At 41.1% G+C, this 12,422-nt stretch overlaps 1 protein-coding gene across 5 annotated transcripts in view; it reads right to left on the bottom strand.

Moving 5' to 3' along the window:
• DYM (dymeclin) overlaps positions 1–12,422 on the bottom strand; it is a 353,737-nt gene that overhangs the window by 183,233 nt on the left and 158,082 nt on the right. For all 5 annotated transcript variants that reach the window (XM_047086465.1, XM_047086468.1, XM_047086466.1 and 2 more), the window contains 2 exons: positions 9,732–9,845; positions 8,226–8,320 (listed from right to left, as the gene is read on the bottom strand). In XM_047086465.1, the coding sequence (XP_046942421.1) occupies positions 8,226–8,320; positions 9,732–9,845 (209 nt within the window). The remainder of the gene's footprint in view (positions 1–8,225; positions 8,321–9,731; positions 9,846–12,422) is intronic.

Raw genomic sequence — 12,422 nt, 5'->3', positions numbered from 1 at the left:
GATTAAGTGGAATACATAAAAAATATTAGAATTGTAGGCTGAATGATACACAGTTCTTGTACTCATTCTGAAGGTCATCTTGCAGGATAATATCCACACACCATGTACAGCAGGGCCTCAACACATCCATACCTTTCTCAACTAGAAAGTTTAAGAACAAAAGAAAAGACCTTCCAGTCTTTGCAACTGTAATTCTAGGTACTTAGCTATATTATCGGGAGAAAGTTGAAATGAGGGGGGAATGGAATGATCAATTAGAGCTTGGTCACCTTCCATGGCAGAGAACCATCTGTTCAAGAAAACCTCCATACCTTGGATATGTGAATTACCCTCAGAAATAATGCTTTGCCCCTCCCTCCCTCCCTCCTTCTCTCTCTCTCTCTCTCTCTCTCTCTCTCTCTCTCTCTCTCTCTGCCAGCGCAGTGGAATGAACCTGGGCTTTTAATCTGGACACACTTACCAGCCATGTAGCATCAATACCCTAAACTAAGCCTCCACACTTTTACTAGTCTTAAATGCAACAAAAAGGAAACTAGCAGAGAGATACTGAAGGTGATAGGTGTAAATTTATCATCGAATGGCCCTTATTTTAAAAATAAGACAGTATTGCTGAAATACCATAACCAAGAGAAATAACCAGATATATCACTATATATGAGTATATTTGAGTATTTTATGTTGCATAATATACATTCATCCCAACGACAGACCGTTTTGCTTCTTAATATTTTCTTGTAGGCTTTCAGTTCAATGTATTGCTTGGCTCAGAAAAAAAAAAAATGAAAACTTAATTCATTGGGGACAGAAGTGAGGAAACCTGATGTGGTAAGTTAATACCAGATAGTATTAAAAGCAAACTGTCTATCTTTGATTCCATGAACCATCCTGAATGACCTAGTTTTGTCCAAAATACAGGAGCTAACCACTCAGAGTTAAACAACCAACCTGGTTTATGCAGTCTTCAGAAAAATGCTGGATGACTACAATGTCTATTGTTACATATGCAGAGCAGAACAAGGAAGCTTACATAACTGCCAGTCTGGGGCTGGTTAGACAGAGAGAAGGAGAATGTGCAAGAGTCCACATTCATTACTGCTGGCTGTTAACGGTAAGAAAAGGTAAGAGCAAAAATCATGGGTTGAAGCATTTCTAAATTCTTAGATTACTGATTAGATTTTACCAAAAAAACCTCCTTTGTACTACTATTAAATAGTTGTAATTAGGAGCGCCTAGGTGGTTCGGTTGGTGAAACATCCAACTTTGTCTCATGTCATAATCTGACAGTTCATGGGTTCAAGTCCTGTATTGGGCTCTGTGCTGACGGCTCAGGGCCTGGAGCCTGCTTCGGATTCTGTGTCTCCCTCTCTCTCTGCCCTTCCCCTGCTCGTGCTCTGTCTCTTTCTCAAAATAGCAGCACTTTCAACAATAGCCAAATTATGGAAAGAGCCTAAATGTCCATCAACTGACGAATGGATAAAGAAATTGTGGTTTATATACACAATGGAATACTACTTGGCAATGAGAAAGAATGAAATATGGCCTTTTGTAGGAACATGGATGGAACTGGAGAGTGTTATGCTAAATGAAATAAGTCAGGCAGAGAAAGACAGATACCGTATGTTTTCACTCTTATATGGATCCTGAGAAACTTAACAGAAACCCATGGGGGAGGGGAAGGGGGAAAAAAGTTACAGAGAAGGAAGGAGGCAAAACATAAGAGACTCTTAAAAACTGAGGGTTGGTGGGGGGTGGGAGGGAGGGGAAAGTGGGTGATGGGCACGGAGGAGGGCACCTGTTGGGATGAGCACTGGGTGTTGTCTGGAAACCAATTTGACAATAAATTTCATATTAAAAAATAAATAAATAAAACTTCACTTATTAATTCTAAAAAAAAGTAAATAAACATTAAAAAAATAGTTGTAAATAAAAATCTAACCTACGTTTTATATTATTTTATTGTCAAGCGGTTTGGAAGACCAGAAAGCTTCCAACAAAACTCTGCACTGTCATCAACTTCCCTGGCTCCAAGCAGCAGCAGGTGTGTGCAAAATGCAGCTAGAGACAAATCAATTTACATAAAGTTTCAGAAATACGGCTGCCAGAACCAAGCTTAAAATGTCAGATGTCAGTCCACCTTCTAAGAATCGGTCAGTAAGTACTTATTAAAAGTCTACAGTGTGCTTCATGAGAGTGACTCTCTGTAAACTAATGCAAAGAAATATAGCACAAGTCTTTTATTTCCAGTAATTACTACTCTGCTTAGGCAACAAGACTTGCAACCTCAGGTCAGGCCCATGTGTCACAAGTACCTATAATAGTCAGCTCAAGAAGACGCTCCAGTTATCTCTCTCCCACACCCGCCTCTGGGAGCAGCCACATTTTCCAACAGGTAACCTTCTCCTTTTCTGGCCCATTGGCCCTGCTCCTGGCCCGGTAAGTAGCTACTGGGCCAGAAACTGATGGTGACCTGGGACTTCTACGAAGCAATGAATAGGGCCAGCTGGGTTCTTCCTCATTGTAATCTGAACAGGGAAACACGAATTGACTGTGTTAGCAGCAGCTAGGTCTAAAGTAAAAAGACCCAGAGCTATAGGGGGTGGGGGGAGGCGGGGGGGGGAGGCAGGCCGGGAGTCTGGCCATTGCAGGAGCAAGGTAAAATGCAACAGAGGGGTAGGAAGCTGGTGGAAAAGGCTCTGCAGAAGGAAGAGGTGATAAAAAGTGAAAAAGCCTCAACTTTTTTCCAGGGCTAGACACAGAAGTGCAGCTGTGAAAGAGCAAGGAACTGCAATGATTCAGCGAAGTCAGAGCAGCAGGCACCTGCCAATATTTCACAGGTCGTAACAGAAGACAGAGGGCAAATGGCAGGACCCCGATTATTTCCCGTAAGGCAAAGTTCCTCAGCCTCGGCACCACTGACATTCTGGGCGGGACAATTCTTTGTTGTACTGTGTATTATAGGATATTTAGCAATATCGCTGGCCTCTACCCACTAGATGTCAGTAGCAACCTCCTCCCCAGTTGCAACAACCAAAAAAAAAAAAAAAAAAAAAAAAACCAAATAAAACAAACAAAAAAAAAACCCCACAAAAACAATGAAAAAACAAAACCTTATTCCAGACACTGCCAAAATCACCCAAAGCTGAGAGCCACCGCTTTGAGGAAGTTGAACCGTAACCTCCTGGCAAAGGGAAGCTACTGACTAACTTGAAGCCTAAGGAGCGGTGTGTTGAGATACGCCTTCAAATGCAAGCAGCAGAGCCAAAGCCTATGGGCAGGGCAGGTGAGGAGGCAAAGGATCAGGCAGGCTAATGACACCGTGTGGGTTCAAGATGGTGAACCTGTGAACCAAGGCAGTATTGGCGGAGACAGGACATGGGGCAGGAATGTGAGCTTCAACGGCAGAGTAAGACAGAACTCCAGGGCCCAAATGGATATAGCATTTAAAGAAAAGGGAGAAATGATGGAGAATTACTTGGCAACTTAGGCGGTTAGGGTGAGGGCGATTACCTGGTACAGGGAATTTACAAGGAAGAGCGGGTTTGAAAGAGTGGGAGTTCAGCTTCAACTGAGCTTAAGGTGAGCTTTTATTAAGTTTTAAACTTAATAAAAGTTTGAGGTGAGTGTGGGATACATCCAGGGAGTGACGTTACTAGAGTAAGTGTTCGGCCAGTCAACACTTATATAGAGTGCATGTTATGTGCCAGGCCTTTTGCAAATATGAACTCACTTAACCCTCACCACATCCCCTGAAATAACAACTACTGTCACCCATCTTACAATGGGGAAGCTGTTACATAGAGAAGTTAAGTAACTTCTCCACGGTTCCAGAACTAGCACGTTTCAGAGCGGGGATCCCAAACTCAGAGTCTATGCTCTCACCCACTATACTGTACTGCCTGCTCAGAAAAAATGGAGCGATCAGAACCGTGAATTTGGATGGTTTTCCGTACACGAGTGCATGGTAGGTGAAGTCACAGGCATGTCTGTGAACTCCTAGGGACAATGAGCAAAGAGAGAAGAAAAAAATAACGTAGCATGAAATACTGGAGAAAAGTATGTATTAAGCCAAAGGTGAAGGCAAAGCCAGAGGAAGGAGCCAGTGGGGGGTGGGGGCAAGTTGGGAAGGTCTTAAGGGCAGGAAGTAACTAATGATGCCTTTGTAACCCACAATTCCCTGCATATATTCTCTTCTTTTCTGGGTCTGTAATCTACTCTTTATAAATGTTTTTTAAGTGTTTATTTACTTTTGAGAGAGAGTGCACATATGCACAAGCAGGGGAGGGGCAGAGAGAGAAGGAGAGAGAGAATCCCAAGCAGGCCGCACTGCCAGCACAAGCCCGACACAGGGCTCAAACTCAAATCATGAGATCACGGCCTGCGCCCGAATCAAAGATGCTTAACCGACCAAGCCACTCAGGTGCCCCCCTCTTTATAAATGTTTTTAATTGAGTGGTCGTGATCATGTCATAATCTCAAGGTTCGTGAGTTCGAGCCCCATGTTGGGCTCGTGCTGGCAGTGCAGAGCCTGCTTGAGATTCTCTTTTTGCTCCTCCCCTGCTCTCTCTCTCTCTTGCTCTCTCAAATAAATAAACTTTAAAAATAAATGTTTTTGACTGAGCTAAGTATAATCCCAAATAATGATCATATCAAATGCCCATGCTTATAGAATATTCAAAAGATTTTATAGTTGAACAAAACTCAAATCATATATGCTTCTGAGATTTTTCTAGAATACCAAGAGTTTGTGGAAGACACTGTCATTAAACATGAAACAACAGCACAGACACCATAAGAAATCATTCCTTATGCTTATGTCCAGCTAAAAAGGCTTTTAAAAGCTTTACTCACAGCCTACGTCACAGCAATGTAACATGTTACTCTATTTTGCATTTTGTTGAAGATGGCATGAAATATTGGCTCTCCTACGTTTTGCAACTGATAGATACTGTGTGGTCTCTTCCTAAAGCAGGATTTAGAAAATGTGTATATGAAACTGATTACTTCTCACTTGAAGGAGTTACTGAAGCATCTGGTGAATCTTGAGTTGTACTGCTATAATAAATCTGTGTATCTATTATATATAGATCTGCTATAATAAATCTGTGTATTTTGTTATGCATTCCTTATCATACTTGACAATTCCATACCCCGAACACAAACATTTAGTCGAAAAACGAGTTTCCTCAAGATTAAAAAGTTGGCCCCCGTTTCCATCTGAAAGTGAGTGTTTTCTACAGGAATAAATTTTGATTTCCAGGTCCAAGCTCAAAGTGCTTTCCAAATGTGAGTATGCATACAAATCTTTGGGGATCTTGTTAGGATGAAGACTTTGATTCAGCAGGTCTAAATGACGCTTACATTTCTAACGGGCTCACTCCTCTCCTGGATGACGATGTCCTGGTCTATATTGGTGACTCACATGTGGCCCTTGAACCTGAAGTGCTGGCAGCATCTGGGAACTTGTTAGAACTGCCCAGGGCCCTCGGTGTGACAAACAAAGCATACCAATATCATCTGCTGAAACTGAGGACTCCAGAAACTTCTATTCAATTATTTTTTTTTAAATCCACTTACAGCTCATTCATTCATAGTCTCTTTTTTGTTACTGAAGATCAGACCTTCTCCTCTCTCAATTCCTTCCATTATTCCAAACTATGCATCTAAGACCTAAGCACCCTCCAAGGCGGCCCCAGCTGGTTCTTCCAGGCTTTCCTCCTATAATCCCTATACAGGTCCACAACATGCCATCTGAATGGGACTGGTTATTTTCTAAATAGAAAGCTGTTTATCACAGCCCCTCTCAGTCTGCGTTGTTGTGGTTGATGCTTTTCCTTATCAGGCCAATCTCTAGAGCCACCTCTCTCGAATCACCTTGCCTGATTTCTCAGTAAGATGTAATTTTCCCATTCTCTGAACCAACCAGTCACCCTCACCATAGGGATTTGTCTCTCATTCTAAGACATTCTGCTGTACATACGCTGGTCCTCGTCTTATGTCAGCTACTGAAGGACAAGCAGGAACCTTCACAACTAATTTGGATATATGGACTTTGCAGTGCGTAACACAGTTCCTCACTAACACAATGCTAAACAGAACTCCATTAAAATACAGCAGTATTCCTTATTGGTGATAAATTTGATCTAGATATTCCCAAATCACAAATCTCAATTATGTTTCTTATTTCTCCAAATCCAATCACTTTTCTGCTTTATTCATCATAGATAGAAAACTGGGCACAGTGCTTTATCTGCTTTCCCAACTCTTATACTTAGAAACTGTTTATTTCATCTCACTTGACACCTGTTATCAGAACTCGAAATGTGAACCAGTTCACTTGCTGATTTCATTTTGAACGGGTCAAATGTTGGTGTATCCATTAAGGAAAATGAATCTTGTACTGAAACTTCATCAAGACACTATGAAGCTACACACACACACACACACACACACACACGCACAGAAACAGACCTCAGAGCAGCACAACATCATTAAATCTGCCATGCTGAACTAAAGCATAGTAACAAAAAATTACTATTTAGAAACTAAAGAATCTTCAGAACACCTGGAAGAACCTGAGGTAGGAGGAGATGCTATGTGAGCTTTAAGTCATCAAGTTAGTGTTAGTACAAAGTCAGTCAAACAGACAACCATCAACCCCAAATAAGCCAACATAATGTATTAGGACCGGACCTCAACTAACCAGTGAGTCACTGGAAATATCCTTGCTAAATTCTGAGGATAAATATATAATGCTGAGTGACTGTTAAAAATGAGGCCAGCTCAGTAAGCATCTCCAACCAATGGATGGAAAGTAAGATCAGAGTTTAAAAGTGATACGGACTTGTGATTACCACCAATGCCTGGAACACAAGAATTAATCATTAAAATTGCACTGCTCCAAAGGCAAGGTCTAGAGGAAATGATCTGACTTCACTGACTTACATAACAAATGCTCTACTTGAGAGCCTCAAGGACAATCTTGTGCATTCCACCCCAAAGACCAAAAGTACCCACATATATTAAAAATCTTTGCAAATGAGGGGCACCTGGGTGGCTCAGTCGGTTAAGCATCTGACTCTTGGTTTCGGCTCTGGTCATGATCTCATGGTTCATGAGTTTGAGCCCTGCAATATTAGTGCAGGACTTGCTTGGGATTCTCTCTTTCCCTCTCTCTCTCTCTCTGCCCCTCCTGTTCTCCCTCTCTCTCTCTCAAAATAAATAAATAAACTTAAAATTCATTCATCATTTGTTAATTAGCTTTCCTGCCCTTAAAGACAATGTCTTTGGCAAAGGGTGGAGAGAGGACAGAAAGGACCTTCTGGTGACGTTGTGGCAGGCAGAATAATGGTTACTCCCAAAATGCCCACCTGCCGATCCCCCAACCTGTGAATGTGCAATCACAACACATTCAGCCACAGACCTTGAGATGGGTACGTCACCCATCAGATTCAGCCACAGACCTTGAGATGGGTACGTCACCCTGGGTTACCCGGATAGGGCCAAGGCGATCACAAGAATCCTCCGAGTGGAAAAGGGAGGAGGTCAGAGGGATGAGACATAAGAACGACTCAACAACCTAATGCAGCTGGCGCGGACAGTGGAGGAAGGGGCCACGAGCCAAGGAAAGCTGGCAGCTTGTAGCAGCTGCAAGAGCCAAGGAAACAGACTTCCTCCTCTAGAGCTGCTGGAAAGGAACGCCACCCGGTAGCATCTTGATTGTAGCCTAGCGAGACCTGTGTTGAGCTTTTAACCTACCGATTAATAAATCTGTGTTGTTTTAAGACATTAATTTGGGGTCATCTGTTACAACAGTCAATAGGAAAGTGATGCAACAGTAAACTGCTACTAGAGGAATTCTCTAAAACAAACACAGCTACCCTCCCTTAAAAGCGTAATGCGATGCTCTGCAAAATGCTCAGCAAATATGGTTGTGGTTTACGTTACTAAGAAATATACCTGCTCCTCTGTAAAAAGCTAACACGCAAAGCTTACAACTAAATTTCATAAAAAGACAGAAAAGTAAATACAATTAACTCTGACCAAAAAGCTGGGTAGGAAGACAGAGCAGGACGAGGTATTTTCAACGAAACAAGAAGGTGATAAATACTAGACAGGAAAATTTGATATTCCTCGTGGATAACATTAAAAAGGGACCACCACGGTACCTGTTCCGCTGGGTCAGCCAAAAGGCACACCTCAGTATTTCTCGTAAAGCTCATATTTACCTGATGATCCTCTGGGCAGCGTACTGGTGGAGGGAACGAAACTGTGCTGACATGTTTGCCAAGGCGGCCAGACAGTTGGTGTGAAGGTACTTGTCCTGCGAGAAAATAGCAAGGTGAAAACAGACATGGAGTCGTCTCTACATCTGAAGCAAGGTTAACCAGAAGGAAATGTCGACTCAACTGTCACTGATTCTAGAAAGTTCGGGTCCACGATCCCTTTTCTCTAATTCTAAAATCCTTAATAAAGCATTGAAAATTCAAAGCTTTGGGGCGCCCGGGTGGCTCAGTCGGTTGTGTGTCCGACTTCGGTTCAGGTCATGTTCTCGCGGTCTGTGAGTTCGAGCCCCGCGTCAGGCTCTGGGCTGACAGTTCGGAGCCTGGAGCCTCTTTCAGATCCTGTGTCTCCCTCTTCCTCTCTCCTCCCCCATTCAAGCTCTGTCTCTCTCTTCTCAAAAATAAATAAATAAATAAATAAATAAATAAATAAATAAATAAATAAAAATTCAAAGTTTTTTCATACTGGTACAAAAGATTACGATGCTATTTATGGTTTTCGTTATCCCTCTCCTGGTGGATACTGAACTATTCTGCTGCAGAAATACTAATGTTTAATTACAGGAACCTAATGGTTCCATACACTGCAGCACTGTAATTTAAGTACTGTAATTATCTTTCTAAAATCAAAAAATTCTCCATTCTTAACCATACCTGGCTCCTAGAGTTTCACATAAAAGATTATGGACAAGCATCTACATTAGCCTCATTGAGGGAAATAACTGAACACAGTGCAGTAAACCTGACCATTTCTCTGAGCTATGAATTCTGTATATTCCTTCTCTATAGACCAGAACTGAAACTTGCTCCCAGGCGCTGCAAATACAATCCAGTTGAAGTTTTCCTTTTACTCTTGAAAGTATTCTTTCTACTTTTCTTTCCCATCTGAATTCATAATTCTCTCACACTTTGTATCTTCACACAGTTTGTTGTTGCTTTTATTTTTTTAAGTTTCATTTATTTATTTGAGAGAGACAGAGACAGTTTGAGTGGGAGAGGGGCAGTGGAGAGAGAATCCCAAGCAAGCTCCGAGCTGCCAGTGTAGGGCCCGATGTGGGGATCGAACTCACGAAACCGTGAGATCATGACTTGAGCCAACACCAAGAGTCGGACGCTCAACCGACTGAGCCACCCAGGTGCCCCTGTTGTGGCTGCTTTTAAAGGGAAAATCGGTTTTACTGGTTCAGCAAAGGTAAACATTTTTTATCTAAATATGCCCACTGCTCCTTTTGTTTCATGTAAAATATCTTTGTACAATCTATTAAATATTAAAACACAGACACTATACATGTTATTTCAGGATCATGTAATTCAGCGACTATACGCAGATCTGTATTTTCTGACCATATTTCATGAAAATGTTAGTACTCGAAATATTGAGATCGCTTTAAACTACAGGCCTAATTGTACTATATGCATAACAATTAAAAAAAATAGCCACGGAATACTTACTCTTGTCCTTGTCATGTTGTACTGGATGGTTCTTATTACGACCAGTATCAGGAGACTCCCCAGTGAAATTTCAGTTAAAACCCGTTCTGAATACCAAGTGATATTTTTTAATATCTGTAGTGGGGAAGAGAAGTTTAAGTGAACAGGACTGCTTCCGGAAAAGAGGGATTATCCATGTCTACAATTTCTGATAAGCCCTGACTTTGCTCTGAACGTTAGTATATAAAAGTGAACTGTGAGACTTTCAGTTCAAGGTAGTGAAGCAGTGCTGAGGTGTTTACTTCTTCCTTCTTAAACAGAAAAGGAAAGAAAATAGATCTGGAAAACAGAGCATATCGTTAATAGACGAAAAGGAGGTATGTTTGAAAGGCGATGGCACAAAGTCGAGAGAGAAAACCCAGAGCTCAGCAGTTTGAAAGCGAAAATAAGAAAACTGAGGAGTCTCTTGAAAAGTAGAGCTGTCCCAACCACGACAGAAAAGCTTCAGACTTGTGTTCAGGAAAGGCCAAGAAACGCAGATAAGCCCAGCTCCAGAAGAGACGTGCCGTGTCCTGCTCCGGCTCCTCAGAGCAGGCAACGGTGGCGCTCACCGCCACACCTCAGAAAGCAAGAACTGTTTTCCAGCTCAAGATGGCGCGGTTCCACCGTAGATACGTGACATGGCGTCAGAGAGAGAGGCAAAAACTGGGCAGTGCAGCAGGTTGGTGATTTGAAAGAAAAAAATTGAAAAAGTTCTCTGAGACAACAGCAATAAAAGGCAAAAAGACAAAAATAAAGTATGAGAGCAAACTGGAGACCTAATATCTACTTAATAGAAGTTCCAAAGGGTACAAGACTAGAAGGAGAACAGAATAATTAGTGACAGGAGAAAATTTTTCTGAGGAAAAAGAAAAAAAAAAACTTTCAACATTCCGAGCAGAAATACTGAAAGAAAGCAAAATTTATTCTGGGAAGGCTTCTGAATTTACAGTATGCAATAAAATCCTATTGGCTCCCAGACAGAAGAAACAGGTTATCACCAAAAGAAAGACAAGCAAACTAACATTAGATTTCTCATCTTCAACATCACCCATCTGCGTAACAACAGAACGATGTCCATAAATTTTTGAGGAATGGATTATGATTTAAAATTCTATACCTAGAGAAACCACCACACAAGTATACAGACAAATAAAGACTTATAATTATGCAAAGAATCAACATGAACCGCCCATGCATCATTTCTGGGGAAAAACCCAAACCACCACACATGTAACTACTTAGCTGCTCATCCTCTCTACCGTGACAACACAAAGTGACTTCAAGAGAAGGACAATAACGACTACCAAACAAAACTCAAAGCAGTAACAAACCACAATTATAATCCATGGAATCAGGACAATGTGATTGAGACCAAATAATACAGCTGTACTTCAGTTCTTCTAAAAAATCATTAAAATAGGGGCGCCTGGGTGGCTCAGTGAATTAAACATCTGACTTCGGCTCAGGTCATGATCCCATGGTTAATGAGTTCGAGCCCTGCTTCGGCTCTGTGCTGACAGCTCGGAGCCTGGAGCCTGCTACGGATTCTGGGTCTCCCTCTCTCTCTACCCCTCCCCTGCTCACACTCGGTCTCTCTCTCTCTCTCTCAAAAATGAATACACATTAAAAAAATCATTAAAATAGGTATTTCTCTGGTAAATCTGCCCCTCAAAAAGTCCAAAAACTATTAGAAATGAAAAAAGGGGGGATAGAAACAGACCAGTTGAACCTTTATAAAGGAACAGTGAAGTGCTGAGTCCTTCTGACTTACTCTCTAATGCAGCAGTTCTCAAAACGTGGTCCCGGAATGCTCCAGGGGTCCCGGAGACATTTCTGGAGCATTCTCAAGGTCAAAACTATTTTCATGATAACACCAAGACATTACTTTCCACGCTCATTGTCTCATGAGTATGTAGTTGAGTTTTCCAGACACTACACAACGTGGCTGATAGTCATGTTAAACAAGTTTAACACAGAAGCAGACGAGAGAATCTATCAGTCTTCTGTTAAGGCAATTCATTAAAAAGATTTGCAAAAACATAAAACAATGCCATTCTTCTTGCTAAATTTTTGTTTGGGAAAAACAGTTGTTTTTCATAAAAATGGATTATTGATGCTAACATGTAATGGGCTCATTATAATGACCAGTATTTCTAAATGACCTAATATTTTTTAAAATATTTCAGTTTTAATTTCTAATAAGATAGATGTACAAAACTATAACCCACAGAAAAAAAGCTATTTGGTGGCTTCAATTATTTTCAAGTGTAAAGACCAAAAAGTTTTAGAACCAGTGCTGTTAAGTCTGCAAGGGAACTAACACATAACACACGATACTCATTAAGCAACTTTACTAGAGACAGCAGTTTCTGTTTTTTTAAAGGTCACACCTTTGAGTAGAGCTCAGTTTCTCTTCTCTCGGCTCCTTGATTTAGAAATAAATTATCCTAAGGCATCCTTATTTGAAACAGAGGTCATTAGTTCTTATCATCTGCCTGTGTGTGTGCGTTATATAACTGGATGGAAGGAGTGTTTGGAATAAAAGCAGTCTTCTTCATTTAACATTCTACAAATATTTAAATAGTAGCCACACAGTACACTTACAATGTTACTATAAAAATCAGAAATCCAATTTAGTGTTTACGTAAATTTCTTTCTTTTCTTCCTGTG

This window comes from Lynx rufus, unplaced genomic scaffold (genome assembly GCF_022079265.1).
Source record: "Lynx rufus isolate CCGP_SWC_20201006 ecotype Redwood Valley unplaced genomic scaffold, mLynRuf1.p SCAF_20, whole genome shotgun sequence".
NCBI classification, from domain to species: Eukaryota; Metazoa; Chordata; class Mammalia; order Carnivora; family Felidae; genus Lynx; species Lynx rufus.
Note: the sequence above shows the minus strand (reverse complement) of the source record. Positions and strands in the feature narration are given on the sequence as shown.